The sequence below is a fragment of the Typopeltis vanoorti genome, chromosome 7 (assembly GCF_054136105.1).
Source record: "Typopeltis vanoorti isolate ZY-2024b chromosome 7, IOZ_Tvanoo_1.0, whole genome shotgun sequence".
Taxonomy (NCBI): Eukaryota; Metazoa; Arthropoda; class Arachnida; order Uropygi; family Thelyphonidae; genus Typopeltis; species Typopeltis vanoorti.
In genome coordinates, this window is record NC_143555.1 from 78587763 (window position 1) to 78609302 (window position 21540).

At 35.2% G+C, this 21540-nt stretch overlaps 1 protein-coding gene across 2 annotated transcripts in view; it reads right to left on the reverse strand.

Moving 5' to 3' along the window:
* Positions 1-21540, reverse strand: part of LeuRS (Leucyl-tRNA synthetase) — a 388197-nt gene that overhangs the window by 79654 nt on the left and 287003 nt on the right. For both annotated transcript variants that reach the window (XM_090395982.1, XM_090395980.1), the window contains exon 22: positions 8130-8237. In XM_090395982.1, coding sequence (XP_090252108.1) covers positions 8130-8237 — 108 coding nt within the window. The remainder of the gene's footprint in view (positions 1-8129; positions 8238-21540) is intronic.

Genomic DNA, 21540 nt, shown 5'->3' on the forward strand with positions numbered 1-21540 from the left:
AATTCTTCCCCACACCATGACCCCAGCATCGGCATATCTATCCTTTTCAAGAACATTCTCGTGATGGTAAGCAGTACCACTTTCATGCCAGATCAAGTGTCGCCTAGATTCTGAGTAAAGATTAAAACAACTCTCATTTGTAAAGAATGCATTAGCCCATTGGTGTCTTGTCCAATTTTTATGGATACCACACAACTGAAAATGTACTCTACGATGAGCTGAAGATAAAGGGACACAGACTACAGGACTTTGGGCATATAGGCCTAATTGTCGCAGACATGTTGCCACAGCTTGTCGAGATACCTGTATACCTGTACTTGAATGGAGCAGACTTGCAAGCCATGATGCCATGGTGCATCAATTATTTTTTGATGATATAACTAAATATCTGTGTTCATGCACCGTGGTAGAGTGAGGACAACCACAACCTCTTGGCAAATGTCTGGAACACCTTCCATTGGTTTCAAATGCTGCCCTGAGCTCGGATACAATGTTATGTGAGATTCCAAACTCTCTGGCAATATCAGTAATTCTGTGGCATTCTTCAAGCTTTCCAATAATTCTTCCCCAGGTGAAATCATCTAGTGATGTCTTTGAGACATTGCAAGCTTCCTACAAATATAATTCGCTAAGTGCAGCCTTTTGCCTTCAATTTTTATCAAAATCGTCAGTTATACAAATTGCCACAAGCTGATTAGTCTGAATTTGCAGTTGTAATTTTCAGAAATAGTGCTAATCCTTATGTTTTGGATGCTGGTGTACATGATAGGTCTGAACTCGACGAACACAAAATCGTTCTCTTCTCATAATCATTTCCATAATAATACCCATTCCCATCATTAACACAGTTACATAGCATCGTTGATCTTACACCCTGATTCTCAGTATTCCTTCCATTATAATTCAGTTTCACTGACCCTCTGAGTTAGATCTTATACCAATTAATAATTTTTCAAGACTCCTGATACCAACTGCATTCAAGTGTGGGCCATTCCTCTTATACAAATCAAAGTTGTTTTTTTTATGGCTCTTTACCATCTTTCATTCCTTTTACAGTACTCTTTATATTCTAACAAAAGTATTTCCCTTACTTTTTTTTTCTTTAGCTGCTTTTATATACTACTTAAATGTCTTATATTTTTTATTTGCACTGTCTCAGGACATCTGCTGGGTTATTGTCCAGAAACTGCTAATGTGAGTCCTGCATTTCCTCAACTGCATCTAACTTATTGTGTGAACTATGAAGTTCTGAATTTTGTATTTTCTTTTTATATCTTTGCAGACAATTTGACAACATGCCTCTCAGGATGAATCTATCAATATTTTTTTCAAATTTTGATAGAGTCTCCAAAGTTTGGCCCTTGTTTTCAAACTTGTTCTTCCAATAATATTTGTACATTTGATTTCACACTTCACTTCTGATAGCTGTTTGGTGCTGATTATTTTTAAAACTTTCATGCATATTTTTCTTTTCAATAAGATATGCATTTTTGTTCTACTTAAAACTAAATGCTTGCTGATTACTTCCTATTTCAAATCCACTATATCCTAAACCAGTGTGAAGGTATCACTCTCAACAACAAGAATTTTTTCTATGTTTTGCAAGTTGTTTCCATGTGAATTTATTCTTATTATTATCATCATCGTTACATGGGAATCAACACAGAATTCAAAAAAACCACTGTGGGAGGCATACTGTTCACAATACCTATCATGCATCTTCTTTAACACATTTACTGACAAATACAATGAACAATGACTTGGAACAGACTGTGGCAACCCATTCCACTTCTCACCACTCTCCAAACAAATCTAATTCTGATATCCCTGCTGACCAAACTCATACTCAATTCCCATGGATGACATTCTTCTGATTCCTCTGGCCAAGTGCTGAAAAATTTCCACTATATTATTCCTATAAAATGTTTCTATTATATTCCCTCTTTTTCATCTATCAACCAACTTCTGCAACTCTCAGGCTATCCTCATAAGAGCATTTCACAGACCACTCACTATCTTGGTCACTTACCTATGGATCCTCTTCACTACCTCATCTCGAAGAAATGCAAGTGATAGATCTATGCATATAAATTGTGACTGTACCAAAGCCTTTTAAAGAGGAATGGAAACTTATCTCTGCTAGTTACTGTGTTCTTCAACATGCAAATAATCTAATGAGTTAATGTGGCCACTTTCTGCAATTCCCTTTGAGCTTCAATTCACTATCCATCAAATTTTCTGGAAGGCAGTTACATCACTGTTGTATAAACTTTTTAACTTTTTCACATCAAAATATGTAACTTTATAATTTTCCAAATTTATGCACATCTTTATGAAACATAGTGATTGTAATGACTGGTCCATGGCTCAAACAGAAATCCAGCGGAATTACCATTAACTTTGCACTTTCCTCCCAATTTCACTAAAACATGTTGGATTTATTTCCTACTCTGCAGTTTAGATATCTCTCTCTCTCCCTCTCTCTCTGTCTCAAAAAACACTTTTTCTGCTTTGTCAGTTGCCTTCTCTCTTCCATCACAGATGCCATATGGTAACTCTGTATCTCAGTGATGTGCCACACCAGTCCTCGCCACATGGTCCTTTGTATGCTTTTCTAGAGCTTCAACTTACGAAGATCAGTCATTCCAGACAGACCATCCATCCATTTCAATGATGATCTACCCCTTCCTCTTTCTCCAGGAACTTGACCTTCTATTACTGTTTTGAAAGCTCTTCTTTCATCCTTTCTAATGATTCAAAAAGCTCCTCTACTTCTTCAGTAGAACTTTCAGCATGGCTATAGACACAAATAAATCTCAATGGCCAATCTCCTACATTAAATAAATAAAAATTAATTTCAAATGGACTATGTGAAATCATTTTCTCTGTTATGAATGTGAACTGGTAAAATGCATGTAAAATGTGCCAATATATAAACTGTTTATCATGTATATTTCTTTCTTTGAAAATAAGCTTCATTTTCTCAGGAAATTTTCTCTCATTATACATTCCAATGATAAAAACAGTTCCTAAACATTCCTAAATAAATGCAAAACATAAGCATTTTTTTAAAATTTAATTAACTTCTCAATATAAAATACAGAAGTCTGCAATTGAGTGTTCCTAATTATTGAAAATCTAATTTTTTTTATTCGAGAGTTAAGTAAAGGGATTAAACTTAATACCAAAATATGAAATTTTAAAAATTATTTAGCATATGTAGATGATACTGTCCTCTAATATAAATTCTGTTGAAGCTTTCATTACCAAATCAAATAATTTATATATTAAATGTGGCGTGAAAGTGAGGGGGGAGAAGGTGGGGTAATACACAACTACAATGCGTAAAGTGCATTTTTAGTTTATGAAATAACAAATTTCATATTTTGATAGCATAATTTTTTTTTTGGAAACTGGGAAAAACTAAATATGTACATAGAAAACAGAAGTAACAAATATGGTAGGCCAGGCAACCAGCTGAAAAATTTATTATAAGGGTTAGGACAATGTACATGTGCAATGATATGTCACTGAGATTGAAAAATCGAAATTGCAAGAAAACATGATAAACTAATTTTCAACTAATCAATTGTAAGTTTTTCAGTTTCAAAATGGATTTTATAGAAACATATTGTGGCTCTGTTGTGCTTAAAAGCAAAAAAGTTTAAAAAAAGAATATTGGGTCCATCCAGTGGTGAGCTATAAGGGGCTCGTGTGAGCCCTTTGTTAAAATTTTCTCATTACGAGCCCCTTGTTCTTCTTGTTTAATAATCTTGTAGAACTAGAAAATACCACCGCAGAATGTATACATGGTACTATAATTGCTACTTTAAATTCATATTTAAATTCAGCTTTCAACTGAAGGTGAGTTAACTAGTCTCATATGGAGGTGGCAGAATTATTTTTTTATCCAAGAATCTCAGATTCTTGGATAAAACAGACAAGACATTCTACAAAACATTTTTTGATAACTATTTAAAAAATCATCTCATTGCATTTTGTTCTGATGAAGCTAGTGTAATGTTAGAAAACATCAGGTGTTCCAATCAAACTTTTACAAAGATTTCCCAACATTCTGATTTGGCATTGCATAGCTCATCGTTTACAATTTGCATTAGACGATTCAATAAAAAAAAACATTAAAGAAATAAATCATTTTGAAATATTTATGGATAAATTATATACTTTTTATCATCAATCACCAAAAAATCAACGAGAATTAAATACGATTGCAAAAGACCTTGGTATCGAAATTTTAAAGATCGGTTGTGTTGTTTGGACCACGATTGGCAGCTTGCAGTTTACGAATGGCTCTTGCTGTGTGGAGAAATTACCCAGCTTTATGCAAGCATTACATCAAACGATTAATATAAGGGCTTTTTAAACCAGCTTCTCAATGTGGAACTTTTAAAAGATCTAGCATTAATGATTGATATCCTACAGGAATTAGCATATCTGTCAGAAGCTCTACAACAAAGTTGCATTATAAGTATTATGCTGGCTAAGTTAGCTTCTTTTTTTTTTTTTTTTGCTGGACGATGTGAGCCCTTTGTTAAAATTTCCATAGCCCACCACTGGGTCCATCCATTATTAATCAGAGGGTATTAAAAGAAAAATATGAAATTCATCACAACTTAAGAAGTTGCCCTAAGAAATTTATTTACTACTAAAAATAAATACGATAAAAAAAATGCACATATCTTTAATTTTTTTTTCCTTTTTTTTATGTTAAGTCTATCCAATTGCTTATAACATTTGTAAACTCCTCCCCACAATTTGAAAATTGCAATTACTGTAGATGGAAGATCTACAGTGATCCTCTGTAGATAAATAGCAAGCCATAGTTCTAATTCTAATATTAATTTTTCTGTATCCTAAACTGTTTGATAATGTGCCATCGCTAGATTCATTGTCAGACATGTTTAAACAAATCAACAGTTTGATGCTATGCCAAGAACTACAACTGAATAGTTGCAAGTGTGTGTGTGTGTGTGTGTTCATGCCTGGCCATATGACTCATTTTAATTTTTGACATTAATTGCATCATTAGAAAAATAGGACTGATTGCATATTTTTAATTATTGTGATTATTCAGTCACATGAATGCATTCGTATTAGAAACTGTGAGTTCTATTTTTACAACTGAATCGTGCAGCAGAAAATTGTAAATGAGCACATAACTAAGAACCTAGGATACTAAAATATACAAAGCAAGCAGCAGTATTCAAACTAATTTTAATATAAGAATTTGTGAGCTGAATCTGAAAACAACTAATCAGGCACTAGAAAACAGATCAGAAATTAGATTAACAGCCCTACTGGTCGAGGTGGATGAAATAGTGAGAAAAAATTGCACTTCTTATCCATGTTATTCAATAGGTGTTACAGAATCGTATCCAGATTTAGCTGGACATCTAGAGACGTCATGGCCAGTTGGGGGTGTTAAGATCTTTGAAAAGAATAAGTATTATTAATGCCAATTAATTTTTCTAATATCTACATTCTACAGAAAGTAAGTAGAATTAATGTAAAGTGGGATGGGCATTAAATGAGTGCAAAATAAAAAAAAATTAAAAAAATCAGCAAATAGGTATTTGAATTAAAATGGCAAAAAGACCCCAGAAAATTCTTAGTCTGATGCAGTTAGGTTCATGTTAGAAAATGGAGATATGAACTGATCAAATTAGGAAAGAAGCGATGATTAACAGAATAATTTAGAAGAAATCTGAGGCAGAAAACTTCAGTATTACTGGACACTAGATACTCAACAAAGTTAATATGGCTGGGTGGCAAAGCTGATAATTTCAGGGTGTCCTATGTTAATCACAATTATGTGATACAACTAAGAAGTGGTTCATTGTGTTCATTGTTGCTGTGATATGATGGGTTAGTAGCAGTACACTGTATGGAAACATTAATCATGTAAAGAAATATGATACAGTAAAATAAGGAAAGAAAGTGATAAGTTTTCTGTTTATCATATGAAATTTTCATATAGCTTAAGATGGAATTCCTCCAGCATATGGTTGCAAATGGACTTCATAGGTATATGTGCAAGAGAAATTCCACTATGCAGAAGTGTAAATTAAAAAACGAGGAATGGACTTTGCAAAATGTACGAAATTAATGCTTATAAAGTAGGACTTTATAGGCATTAGGATACTAGGAATGAAGAGAGCTTATCAGAAACTTATTGGGAGTAGAGTGGGATGGGAGAGACTTAGTGAGCACTGAAGACAGGTTTTATTTTGGAAAGATTCTCCACACCATATAACAGTGCATGTGGCCTTAAGTCAATAGCTCATTACATATGTAGTGAGAGATGCAAGTTCAATATTTTCTTTTGGCTTTTTTTTTTGGATTGAACTTTTTTTGATTTTGTATTCAGGGAAAATTACCACAATTCTGAAAGGATTTCATGACATAGAAAAAAAGGAACTATGGCTGAGGATTCAAGGATTCAACGTGCAGTGCTTGTCCTTAACAGCAGAGTTTAACTTTGATAAGGTTTTTGAAAGTCGAGGTTGGAGGACAATGTTATACAGTGCGCTCTCTGATCTATAGAAGATTTTTTATTGTTTCATTTAATAATATTATAAACCTCTATTCTAACCATATTTCATAACATGATTAAACTAACTCTTTTCTCCCATTCTCATTATAGCAACACGATTGTAATGAGCAAGTTCACTATAATAAACTTTTCTGACGAAGGTGATGGCATTTAATTTAATGGTATTGTCAAGAAAATTTACTATGGCAGACTATTCCTTTATTCCCAGGCTCACTACAGTGAAACTAGATTGTACATCACCTCCAGTCTTGGAAATACTTGGATTCGAATCCTGTTTAAGATGTGAAGAACCTTTATAACAGTCTTTCAACTGAAGGTGAGTTAACTAGTCTCATATGGAGGTGGCAGAATTATTTTTTTATCCAAGAATCTCAGATTCTTGGATAAAACAGACAAGACATTCTACAAAACAGACAAGCTACACACACTTAACAGACATAGTACATAGCAATCACAGATATAATACAACCCAACTTCCAATCAATGATAACACAGCACTCATTCATCTTTTAGAAAGTTGTAAAGATACCTATACTAAAACTTTTAAAGTATGTTTATATCTTCTATTTCACCTCAAATATAAATGTAATTACCACAAAAAGTCCCAAGTAATGAAGTCTGGATGTTAGAATGTCACAGTTCTCTTGAAGGTGATCTTCCAAAAAATGTCTGTACTGAAGGCTTCTGAGCTAAAGCTCTAACTCTGTCTCTCCCTCTTACATACACACAGTATTTTCAAACCGCCTTCTGTATGGAACTAATCAGCAAAGAAAGGTAACAATGTATCTTTATTTTGTAGTGAAGGTTTACCTTCCAAAATGAATTGGTTTTCAGCTGCTGACTTGATTTGAAATTAGTGTCAACACCTCATGAATTTTGCAATGTACTAGCCAGTCAGTCAATTTAAAACAACAGGTCTGTAATTTTATTCAGTTTAAAATTTTATGTGATGTATGTTTCATAATCTGTTAATCTCTTTCTTCCCCCCCCCCTCCCACCAAATAGTTAAATACTTATAATATATTGTATTATTCTCTCATAATTACCTATGAAAATTTAACAAATCCAAACAGTATTTTAAATTCTGTTAAATAAAAGGTATTCTTTTATTACATTGACAGAAAATTTATTTTACCAATCTTAGAAGATGAATAAATTGTATAGCTTCAGATTGGAACGTTATCATTATAATTACATGAGACATATTTTACAGCTATTTGCATTCATTCAAATATTCTAGACAAACCCTGGAACCATGCCATAAAAAGAAATTACATTTGCATTATTCTTGTGTGAAATGCTATTCCTCTAACATTTCAATATTAATAAACAATCTTGAAAGTTCACTGCTACTTCACATATTTACTAAAAGCAGGTATCTCTTTAATTTCTTGCTTTTTCAGTCTATAAAGGCTAGTTCAATTCTTCATATAACTCTCAAATGAAAGAGGTCATAATTATTACTTGGTTGCAAAACAATGCTTCTTTCAATGTACAAAAGTTAGCAGATATACTTCTGTTTTAAATAATTTTAATTTCCGAAATAGAAACTCACATCATACAACTTCCGAAGGGTAGTAAGGATAAGTGACTGCCAAGGAGGGAATGTTTTTGCCACCCAGATTGTTCCATGAGTTGGTTTTAATGGAATGGAATCGCCTTTCTATAAAAATAAAACTTGTAATTAATGTACAAGTAATAAATAACAAAGGTTGTAACATTATATGCATAAGCACTAAAGAAGCTAAGATATGATCACAGACAATTATAAAGAAAAATAAATAAAATAAAATAATAAGGTATTTCACAAAAGAATTCTTGTATACGGTGACATGATTCATTCTCACCACAATGAAGAAAGAGATGTTTTTTGGCCACGCGTAATTTTGTTTTGCCCAGTTTTATCATGGAAATGTGAAGACCAAAAATGAAATGACTCTAAAAACAACCCAGTTACAGTGTGTACGTGGGATGGGGTGGGAAATGTTCATCAAGCAGTCCAGAACCTAAAACAAAATGTATGCATGTGACCAAATATACATCAGCTCTTGGCAAGCTCTTATTAATATTTATATGTAATGCAGTGAAAATGTTCACAGTACAATTTCTGTATGTTGATATTTTCGCAATTTTTACAGTAATCATTGCGATGTTTCATTCTCACCACAATGAAGAAAGAGATGTTTTTTGGCCACGCGTAATTTTGTTTTGCCCAGTTTTATCATGGAAATGTGAAGACCAAAAATGAAATGACTCTAAAAACAACCCAGTTACAGTGTGTACGTGGGATGGGGTGGGAAATGTTCATCAAGCAGTCCAGAACCTAAAACAAAATGTATGCATGTGACCAAATATACATCAGCTCTTGGCAAGCTCTTATTAATATTTATATGTAATGCAGTGAAAATGTTCACAGTACAATTTCTGTATGTTGATATTTTCGCAATTTTTACAGTAATCATTGCGATGTTTGTGACAAGTTTATGGTATTCCATGAGCTCTAGCAAATTGTAATGATTTTAGAAGAATCCAACAAGATGGGTCAAAAATTAGAGGTATTTATGAAGTGTCAATCCACCTTTTGACTAAAGTATTGCAGATATATATTATTTTATTTTGCCATAACAAATGATTTGAGTAAATCCAAAATTAAAATGACTTGATAAGTTTTAATAGTGATGTAGCCAGTGCAAAATTATTATCTATTCAATGAAAAAAGATCCAAATGAAAACAAAATGGAACTGCACAAACATACTCTTGCATATCTCACAAATATCAAACTTTATTACTTTTCATGCAGCTACAGCAAGGATACATTGCAATATATACATATAATATTGAAACCTTTTGTTTCTCTAAATGGTCCAATTCAGATAAAAATTAAGATGACTTGAGAAGTTTTTGAGGATCTCAAATTATAAATATAAAATTTAAATAATATCCATCTCAGGTACAAAAATAACTGGCTTGCAGGCAGACAAACAAATCCAATATACTTATATCTGTGCATTTGGCACAAACAATAAGTATATTGGAGCTATCTAAAATGTACCCGATGGAAATATTTTATGATAGCATTATAAGTAGCCCAGGAAAGTAAATCTTGAATGCAGATCGTGAATATTTTTAAAGCTATGACAACTCCATCTGCCAAAGGGGAAAAATCATGTTGGAAGCACTAACAAGGTGGCAACAAAAAGGGTAAATTTTGATATAAATTATTAGAGTATTTGTTTTAAATTTACATTATATACATCAGCTTGGTGTATATAATTGACCGTGGATAGTTTAAGTTGTTTAACATATTTTTTTTTTTGTCATGTTGTACCATCATTCTATATTTTGGTTTAACCAATAAGAATACAATTTGGTCGGCTAAATCCCAAATTGCCAGCCCATCCTCGTCCGTTCAGTATCCAAGTAGATACCCAACAGGGTGCACCACGAGAAGGTGAGGATTGGACATCAGGTCAGAAGCCCTGGTCGGTTCTCCGCATTCCTTTAAAGGCTATGTGGAGGTCTCCTCTCAGTTATACAGCTTTGACCCTTAAGCACCCCTGTATTTAAGTTTTGTCGATCTGGAAAAGGCATATGACAAGGTGCCAAGAGAGAAGCTATTCAATACGCTGCAGTTATATGGTGTCAATGGGACATTATATCAAGCAATACTTAGTCTTTATTCGAGTTGTAAGTCAGCAGTTAGAATTGAAGGAAGTACAGGAAGATGGTTTAATGTTAAATCTGGTGTGACACAAGGATCTACATTATCCACTCTGTTATTCATTATCTATATGGATCGCATTATGAAGGAAAGTGGTATTAAACATGATATCGAAATTGGAGATGTTAATGTCAGCTCTTTGCTCTATGCGGATGATGTTATACTTCTAAATAAATCCGCTACAAGTCTGCAAGATTCTCTGACTAAATTGAATAGCTCTTGTAATAGATATGGTATGAAGGTCAGCAATAAAAAGACAAAGACAATGAAAATAGGCAGAATCATTGAAAATGTCAACTGTGTTGTGAATGGAGAACCTGCGGAACAAGTAAAACATTTCAGCTATTTAGGCACGATTTTTACTGAAGATGATAAATTAAATATAGAAATAGACAACAGAATCAGCAAAGCTGGTATGCTGGGAAGTCAATTGAATAAATTCATATGGAATAAGAGAGAAATTAGTCGCAACACTAAATTAGCTGCATACAAGACAGTGTTCAAACCAGTTTTAACTTATGGATCTGAGAGCTGGGTCAGAAGTAAAACACTTGACCAAAGACTAGAGACTTCAGATATGAGAGTCCTGAGAAAGATTATAGGCGTGAACAGGTGGCATCAATGGCAGTATCATATTAAAAACAAGGATATTAGGAAAGAACTTGACATTGTCAGCATCCAGGAATGCGTTAGCAGAGCTAATCTCAGGTGGTATGGTCACTTAAACAGAATGGGCGAGGAAAGATTAGCAAAACAAGTGTTCTCTGCCAGGTTGGCAGGAAAACGACCGAGAGGAAGACCAAGATATAGGTGGATTGATACGGTACAAAGTGCTTTAGACGATAGAAATATAAGAGCTGATAATATTGGAGTGTTGACAAGTAACAGACTGATTTGGAGGAAAATTGTAGATAGGAAATTAATAATGATGTAATTTTTTTCATGTAGTACTATCATATCCTGTACACCCCTTGAGGGTACATGGCAGGAATTTGATGATGATGACATATTTTTTTTAACATCTTGTCAGTGTTCTTTGTACTGTTTCAAATAATGATGACCACTATAAGTCACTTTACCAATATGCTATTGCCAAGCATGCCACCATTTAAAGACTACATTCTGTACAGTATCTGACAAGATTTTGTATAATAAATTTAGTTTAATCCTTTATCCAAGTGTGAGCAAACAAAGTTTGCACCTGAAAGTATCTTCAGGACTGGGGTAAGGTGGTAACAACACCAGGGCACTCCTTGCAAAGGTGGAGCAAGATACCAACATTCCTATCTCAGTATCTCCCATAATGCAAAACACAACTCCTTGCGGATATGTCTGATGTTATGCATTAAGGGAAGTAGCTCCCACTGAAGAGACCTCAATAAAGGTCGAAACTAGTCTGGGTTGTGGCCCTTCCCTTAATGCATAACATCAGACATATCCACAAGGAGATGTGTTTTGCATTATGGGAGATACTGAGATAGGAGTGTTGGTAGCTTGCTCCACCTTTGCAAGGAGTGCCCTGGTGTTGTTACCACCTTACCCCAGTCCTGAAGATACTTTCAGGTGCAAACTTTGTTTGCTCACACTTGGATAAAGGATTAAACTAAATATATTATACTCTAACCAAGTGAAAAATTTCTACAAGATTTTGTGTATAGAGTGCTTGAGACATGTTTGCATTCTAGGCAGTTAGTAATGTGGCAGGTAAGAGCCCAAGGAATGAATGCCTGCATAAAATGTAGAAAACAGAAAGAGCTTGGCAAAATAAATATCAGCATAACTTATTTCAGTAGCAGTGTGTCAAAAATTAGTGAAGCTGACAGAGAGGAGCAATAGAACGTGAAAAAGATGAGTGGGATATGGAGATGGATATAACATTATAGAGTGTAATAGGTTTAGAGGTTAGGATGACTGGTGAAAAATGGTACTGAGAATAATAGATACAGAAGAAGAAGTGGGACATATGAAAAATAAGTTCAGAAGCATAAAAGAAAATATTAGGAAACTGGGAAGGCTAACTGAGGTAAAGCAAACAAGAGTATCAGTGAGTGAGAGAGTTATGAGAAAGACAGAAGGAGACAGGGAGTGAATAGGAGAGGTAGCAGTCGAGAATAAAAGAGAAGGTGAGATAGTGCAGGAGCTAGGGATGGAGAGATGACAGGAAGGCTGCTGTAGGATAGAGAGAGAGAGCAAGGAATGAACAGGGCAAGGTTGAGAGGTGTGATGTATGGAAATTTACTGAATAATGGAGTGCTTGCCTGGAGGAATGATAGTGTGATTATGGCAATTAAGCAAGGTGAAAGTATGTTGACTAATTTTGACAGTAATATATCAGAACACAGAAAGTAAATAATTATTTATTGACTTATTGCTGATAATTAGGAATTTAGTCTTTGTGTTGTTGCTACAATTTTTCAAACAAGTTCCATTATTACACCATGTTGTTGTAGTCTTGCATACTGTGACAAACCATGTTTTGTGCTCTGAAGAAGCTTATAACACCAGTAAAATATCAACAATAAGTCAATAAATAATTATTCACTTATCTTTCTGTGTTCTGATATATTACCGTCAAAATTAGTCAACATGTACGATGAACACATAAGCCTTTCTGCACGTTTGAAGGTGAAAGTATGGATGAGATGATGGTGGATATAAATGATCTGAGAGGCTGTGTGAATCAGGTAGTGAGAGATCTGATTAATGCTTGAGGTTGTACAGTGCAAGAGTGTGAGAGGGAAGATAGTAAACATGTTACCCAGATATGAGTTGAGGAAAAGAGCATCGATAATGAATGGCATGATAGCAAGAATGCATCAAAAGAGAGGCTTGGATTAAGTGGATGTCTGGAGGGCGTTTGAGGATAGAAAAGAGTTGTATGTAAGACATGGACTGCATTTGAACAAGGAAGAACATATACATCTGGAGAGATTATTGTTCTCTGCCTGAATGACCATTTGCAGGGAAAGTAGAGTTGCCAGGGATGGCATCTTGTGAGATGATGTAACACAGAGTCAAATGGAATCCAGAGGGGAATACTAATAATAGGTATAGAAAAACTGACAATGCATTGATGTTTCTTTCTGCATATGCCAGGAGGATCAAAAATAAATTAGATGATTAAAAAAAAAAAAAAAAAAGACAAGCCTTGTAAAATCAAGGCTTGGCTATAATTGCAGACCAACCAGGTCAGCAATTATAGCCTCAACCTATCCAAATGCTATGAGGATCAGTGTAACTTGGTTGAAGGATGATATACTGATAGGAATAGAAGTAGAAGGGTACTGTATATTTCAACAGGAGAGGAAGGTAAACACAGTGGTGGAGTATTAGTATGATAAGTGATGCTTTGTGTCCTCTGAGACTGGAGGATTTGGAGGGAAATGGCACTAATAGTATGGAGAGCATGTGGTGTGAAGTGGAGGTGGGCAGAACAGGATATTTAGTGGAATGTTGCTATAAGCCCAGGAACACAGAGGGTGAAAATAAAATATTTTTATGCATTTGAGTTTGGAAAGTACACAATGAGTGATCATTATGAGAGATTTTAATGACAACAGTATAATTTGGGAAGAGGAAACAGTGTGCAGCAGTAAGGGAATGAAATTTCTGGAATTCTTGAGGGATAAATGTCTTAGGAAATATGTAGTAGAAGGAACAAGAGTTTTGAATTGTGTCCTGCAATCTGATTGTAAATGAAATGTAATCCCTCTCCCCTGGTTGGAGAGGGTGATCATGAAGTCTCGATTTGAGGGATGAACAGGCATGCAAAAGTATCAAGAAGTAATTTATATGAATTATAAGGCATGTAATTATAATAATCTCATATTTGCTCAGGGACATTCCATAGATGAAAGAATTGGAAGGGTAAGATATATTTATTAGCAGTAATGGAATTGTTATACACCTCAAGTGAAAAAAAAAAAAGAACACAATTTGGTGTAAAGTAGACGATCCAATGGGAACTGTAAATGAAAAAAAGGCTATGGAAAAAAGTATAAGAGATGAGGGAGAGTAGTTGCATGAGAAATGGAACATAAGACTCAAGCTAGGAAAGTGACTTGCATGGTAAAGAAGGCTTGAATATAAGAAGATATTAGTCTGAAATCCAAGGTAAAATCCAAATGAATTCATTTTATGTAGTCAGTAGGAGGAGAAATGACCATGGAAGAATGACACTGTTAGATGAAAATGGGAGTAGAGTGATGATGATGCAGAAGACAGTGGAGTTGTTTAACGATCACTTTACTGGAATATTTCATTATCAAAAAGTAGGTTTAATTACTAGAGGAGGTTAAGGTTTAAAAATGCATGAGGAGAGAGTGTTACAAACAATAAGTACCCTGGATACCAAGGACTTCCAGAGAGTGAGGAACTTATCAAGGCAAGATATCATCCAAACCATCTGCCTGCACACCCAAACACTACCTGTGCGCATTAACTCTAGAGTAAGCTATTCCAATCACACATCGCTCTATGAGAGAACAATGTGGCTCTCAACCCTTTCCCTTTTCTTTTTACTGCCTTTGTTCTCAATTTCAATGGAAGTCCTACCCTCCATAAAATGAAAAATTCCACCTACAGGTATCCTGTATGACCCTTTCAAAATTTGTATTTTCCAGAAATATCTGGCCTTCTAAACAAATAAATAGTATTATCTATGCCTTCTGTTTTCGTATAAGTAAGTAATATATCTGATGCTAGAAAATATTCGCAAGCTCAATTCCTATTTGCTGGATATTAAGACATACTTGTGTAAAATAATATTTCTTAAATGTTTTGATTTGTATGAATGGAAAAGTAAAAATTGGTCCACTGTTTGATGATATAAATACTGTAACTACATATGCAATTAGTTTAATTTTATTCTTTAATATATTTTTATTCTGAAATGAAAACTTTATTTTCAATGCTCGTATTAACACGTTCGCTGCCACGCTACTTTGGCATAGTCTGTTCCCGTACGCCGAGCAATTTCACTTCTACAAGGTTAGTACGGTAATCGTCATACGAGTATACTCGTAGTTGGCTTGTGCAGAGCATATACCATCTATGAGAATACACAGTTTTGATGCTAGCTCCACAAGCCAAGCATTTTCACTTCTTCAAGGTCAGTACAGTAATCTCGTTGCCGGCGGTAAGCATCATACGAGTATACTCGTAGCTGGCTTGTGGCTGGTTTACCAACTACGAGTATACTCGTAGTTGGCAGCGAACGTGTTAAATATGTATATGTACACACACACAAGCTATTCCTATGGTCTTAGGAATAGCTTGTTCAAGTGAGTACTTTTAACAAATTTCGTAATTTTGAAAACTTTTCTTTATAACAGCACTGTGACTATGGGTGGATGGTTTGAACTTGTGGGTAATTTGTAATAATGAGAGTTGACTGTGTGTGTGTGTGGACATGCACATTCACTCACACATTCCATATATATATATATATATATACTCAAACTAATTTCAATTAGTTTTAACTAAAATATGTGATGGGTATGTATTTTCTAGGATCCAAAAACCTAAATGTGACAAGAAATTTATTTACTACAGAACTTAATACACAACGTCCTTCTGCATATAGTCACTCTTGCAGATGACATGAAATGAATATTATGCTTATTATTTATGAGCATACACACACACACATTTATGTCAATCTCAAACAAGGAAGGTTACAAAACTTATAGAACATTGGTACAATGCATGGGAAAGTGGTTAAGGGGAAAGAAGGAACCTGTTGACATGTTTCATAAATAGCTGAAGGTTGTAGTATCTGGGGGGGGGGAGTATAGTGAAGGCTGTTCTAAAGCACAGAAATGCAAGCAACAAAAGCAGCAGAGAAGTTAGTTTTGTAGGTTAGAAGATGGAGAGTAAATGGACAACTGCTTGTGTTCTCATAAGCTAAAACAGTAGGAGTGCTGCTGGCCAGTGAATGAAACAATGCTCATGAAAATACATTCAAGAAATCATGCAAGTAGAGGTATAAAAAAAGAAACAAAACAACTGTAAGAACGTAAGTGAATGATTCTTTAAATGGGGAGGGGGGTCATCTATTCAGCAACCACTCTTCTTTTGAATAGCATCAAACATTTTTATGGTTTGATGTGGAAGCCTAAATGTGAGAACACTATTCAAATGTTTGGAAGATTTGGGATGATAAAGTGTTAGCAGTTTTACAGGTAGTCTCTATAGTTGAAAAGAATACAAAGTTTCCTGGAGATTGACAAAGCTTTCAATGCAATGTGTTTATATCAGGAAAGGTATCATTAATCCAAGAAGAGCTGGAGATCCAATGTCAAAAGAAATGAAGGGATCTTTCTTGTAAGAAAAAAAGAATGAATTGTGTTTTGGGGGTACTGAAGTTCACAAGGTTGCACTCATCTTGAGTACAACCTTGTGAACTTCAGTACTCCAAAATAGGAAACTGGTGGCCCAAATGCATAAGGATCCAAGATGAACCACAAGACAATAGTTTGGTAAGTCTCTATGGCACACCTAATCAAATGCCCTTATAAATATTAAGAGTTGCCAAACAATTTTCTACAAACCTTTCCATGGTTTCCTTAAGGCGAACAATGTAATAGCTAGGTAATCTATTGTATTATAGAGAGAGAGGGAGGGAGGGAGAATCCAGTTTGATAGCCACTAATTAGATGTTAGCCTACAGGTGATGAAGAAGTTGGTTGTTGACCTCTTTTTTTCCATGCTTTTTAAGGGAACTGAGGTGAGGGTAATGGGCCAACAATTGGTGGCTAACCTTTATCACATCATCTTCTGGAACGAGTGAATATAGGCTTGTTTCCATGCTGTAGGGCACATGCCAAATGAGTATTGTAAAATACTATCAAGATGATAGGAAAAGTGTGAATTCTGGACCAAACTATTCCAAAGTTATTCAGGATTCTTTTGATTACTTTCTGATGAAAGACAAGAGGAGCTGTTCTTGTAACAGTTGGATATGTGCCTTCATTATCCCTGAAGATTTTCGAGGAGAATAGTAATGGTAGGATGTCAGCCTTATCTGTCGGTGATGTTATGATGGTATCATCTGGATATAGGAGAGATGGTAGTGGAAGGAAAGAAGCTGCATCCTGGCCTTGTCTTGATCAATGAAATAAAGGGCTCAACTGCTATTTGTACAGAAAGCAATTTCAGCTTGCACTGCAGTTCTTGCAAACTGTACTGTAGGATTTTAAATGGAATAGGGAATGAAGGCCTTTGCTCCAACTACAATTATTTCTGTTATGTGATCCCAGTAGGTATTTCACTCAAGAGAATGGAAGCAGTGATCATATTATGAAATTATGGAGGCCATCTCATTTGACACTTATGCAGTGTTAAAAGATGTGAGAAGCTGGGAAAACATTCCATAGAAGAGAAGACTTGAACAAGGTTACTGTCTCATTTAGTAGTGTAAAAGTAGTGTAAAATAAGTAATTTCATAACTTATCATGTTTGGTTTTTACATGGTTTTTAATTCAGAAAATGTACTAAAAAGATATAAAATATTCATTGAAATAATATTCTTTTGTATGTTATTGTATTCAGCCTTCATTACAATAATGTGGCACATAAGTCAGCAAGTTTATGGTAAGATTAGTAGAGAACAAAGAGGATTACCATAAGTGGAAAGTTACAGAGACTTGCAAAGAATGACGTCATCGTATCCAAAGGTCAACAAGTGTCATGTACAAGGATTTCGAAAAGCGCACGAAGATGACATAAACATACCTGAGGGTGAGCACGTGACCGGTTTCAAGAAACGTGCACATGCGAAAAAGACGGAAATCTAGGCCTATATAAGGCATCTCGTCAGTAAGCAAATATGTCCCATGTTTCTCAAGGCATTCTCTTGCCTGTGATCACCAACACTCGTGGTTGGGAAGTGAAAGAGAAGCTTCGTTGATTTATTCCAGGTTTCTGAATGCATACTGTTGCCTGTGATCACCGCCATCTGTGGTGTCAGGAAGTGAAAGAGAAGCGTTGCTGGTTCATCTTCAGAGTTCTCAAGGTGTTATCTTATCTGAAGATCATCGCCATTCATGTTGGAGTGTAAAAGAGAAGCTTTGTTCATCATCTATTTGGATCGCCACCTCGAGGGAAACACTGTGTCGATTCGTCAAGAAAAGAGGGAACAACACAGTGAGTGAAGTAAAAGATAAAAAGATTCTTGTGGAACATTTGATTAACGTGGCGGACTGTTTGTGAAAGGGGAATTTGTAAGTATTTTGTATAACTGAAACTATGTATAGTGAATGTATGCAAAGACTGCATGCAATATGTTTGTGAGACACTGTATAAGTAATAGTGATTTATACTTAACCAGCATGTGTCTCAAAATCTTGTAATGTTATGTTTGGGTCTTAAGCTAGCTCAGAACTAAAGTTAGAGTAGTAAGGAATTTGTGTCTACTTGTGTGTATAATGTAAATACTCTTCAGGCTTAAATAAATGGCTTGTAAACAACATACTGAACTCTAATTTGTCAATGCACTATCTCTAAAAAATTCAAACCTGTATGAGAAAGGTATATACAAATTTTATTTAATTGCCACGACTGATTTAAAAATATGGTAAATTTAAGTGGGGAATAAGAATGTGATTAAGATACCTGCATTGTCTTTGGTTCAACATTTTATACTCACACACTCAACGTATAGTCTTGCTGGCACAGTCGACACAGTCAATAAACAAATAAATTTACTAGGGTTACCAAGTAATTTTATAAACTTGGTTATTTTACTCCTAATCCCAAGTAAGCAAACAGCTAAGTTTGCAGCTGAACATAGTTCAAGTCTAAAGGTGGGTAAAGCTCTAATCACTAATCTTAGTATTTTCCATAATGTAAAGCACATCTCACTAAGAGATGTATACTGCAATACATTATTGGTGGGGTCACTACCCAGACTGGTTTCAACCTTTTTTGAGGTCTCCTCAGTGAGTAGCTAGACCCTAAATATACCAAGGTTTTAGTAATACAGAGCCTTATCAACTTTACCTATACAAGTTGCTACAAGGTGTTTTTATTTTGAATAAGAATCTCTGGAGGAGATATAGATGTAAATAAGTTTTTTTACCTTGGGAATAATGTATATTAGGGTTATACATCTCTTAGTGAGATGTGCTTTACATTATGGAAAATATACTAAGAAGAGTGATCAGAGCTTTACCCATCTTTACAATGAGTTGCCCTGGTGTTGCACCACCTTTAGACTTGAACTACGTTCAGGCACAAACTTAACTGTTTGCTTACTTGGGATTAGGAGTAAAATAACGTTTATAAAATTACTTGGTAACCCTAATATACATTATAGAGCCTGTGTAGCTCAGTGGATGTGGCATTTGTCAACCATGGCGCTTAGCCGCACGAAGGAAGACTTGGTTTCGAGTCTAGGCGGCGACTAGAGGAAATTTTTCTAAGCCTTTTTTCGACCGGTTCCTGAGTTAGTCGATCTCTGGCACGGGCAAGCAGGTTTTTCCTCCCGGAAACTCGGGTTTTTCGTCCTGTAAACTCAAGAAAATCGGCCGTAGAACCCACATTATTTCAGACATTAAATATATTGTGTTAGGGTTAGGGACCACGAGATGGCGGCACATTTGAGCCGTCTCTCTTCACTGAGTACCGCTTAATTAGTGATAGCCTTGGGCCATCTATCTCTGATTGGTACCAGTGGAGATTGAACTGCCCACTCAGTCTCCAAAAGCTATCTATCCCAATGGCTTTAACAGGCCTTTAAGGCCCACAACCTTCCAAGCATGCTTGGATTTCGTAACCGAAATACGAGGATAGAATGGTCATTCCTATGCCTCAAGGTATTCTTGGCTGTATCCCTGTGTGTTCAAGGGGCCGGTTTGACTGCTTGCGGGATGAAAAACACCAGTTAAACTGGCGGAAAAAACCCTACTGCCCGCGCCCAAGACCGGTTAACTTAGCTATGCCTGAGGAAGATCTTTCAGCTCCTCACGTCTCCAACGGGAATCGAACCTAGGACACTCCTTCCCCAGGCATATGGTTGCGAAGCGCAAAGCCACTAGGCTAACCGCGCGGACGTCTCCAAAAGTTAGATAGGGCTAAATGGCCTCGCCTACTCCCCGTATACGGGAATAAAAAGGCGTTAGCTGATTTAAATTTTTTTTTGAAAAATGAAGATTCAAACAAAAATAATCAAAAGAGGTCAGAGTGATTATTCCAATTTGAAAAGCAACAATAAATGAATGTTATAAATGTCTGACAAAGAAATTTTGATATGATATGATTTATATACATTGAACCAGACCACATTAAAGAATACAGAATCGTTTACATGGCTTGTCATTCTTTTAATATGGGATTCAGAATTTTACACGATAATATGAAAAGAGGGAATCATTCCTCTTTGAATGGAGAGTAAGGTATAGTTTAGATCACCGATCGCCAAACTATGGTGCATCCGCTAAAAGTGGTGCATTGGATCCCAATGATGATAATAAAGAGAGTAAGCCTTTTTATGCAAAAAGTATTTACCAAAAATTGTAGAAAATTTTTAGAAAAAAAGTTAAATTATTATTATTAAAATTATAAAAATCTAATTATTTTTAGCAATTTTATTGTTTCGTGGACATCTTTTGCACATTCGCTTGTTAAGAAGAAGACCAAAAAGAGAATGGGGCGATGACATCGTCAAATGGTGCAGAAACTCTATACACAAACTGAATGTATAGAGTTTCATCTTGCACAAAATAGAATGCAGTGGAAGAGTTATCAAGATGGCATCAGACACCCATGGATGTTGAACCCATGATTGTTGTTGTAATCAAAATAGGTCCCAATTTACATCCTAGGCTGCCTACAAATGCCCATAGAGAGTGTACCACCTAGATAAGACTTTAGTCACCTATGCGTTTCATTGAGAACTGTGTTGTCTTTGTGTGTTACAAGTGTTATTTATACTCCCTAAGGATGTCTCAGTCACTGATTCAAAATATTGGAAGCATTAAAATTAGTTTTTCATCCTTTCTTATTAGTGCGGTTAAAACTCCATTATCATCATCATCATCATCATCAAATTCCTGCCATGTACCCTCAAGGGGTGTACAGGATATGACAGTACTACATGAAAAAATTACATCATCACTAACTTCCTATCTACAATTTTCCTCCAAATCAGTCTGTTACTTGTCAAGACTCCAACATTATCAGATCTTATATTTCTATCGTCTAAGGCACTTTGTACCGTATCAATCCACCTATATCTTGGTCTTC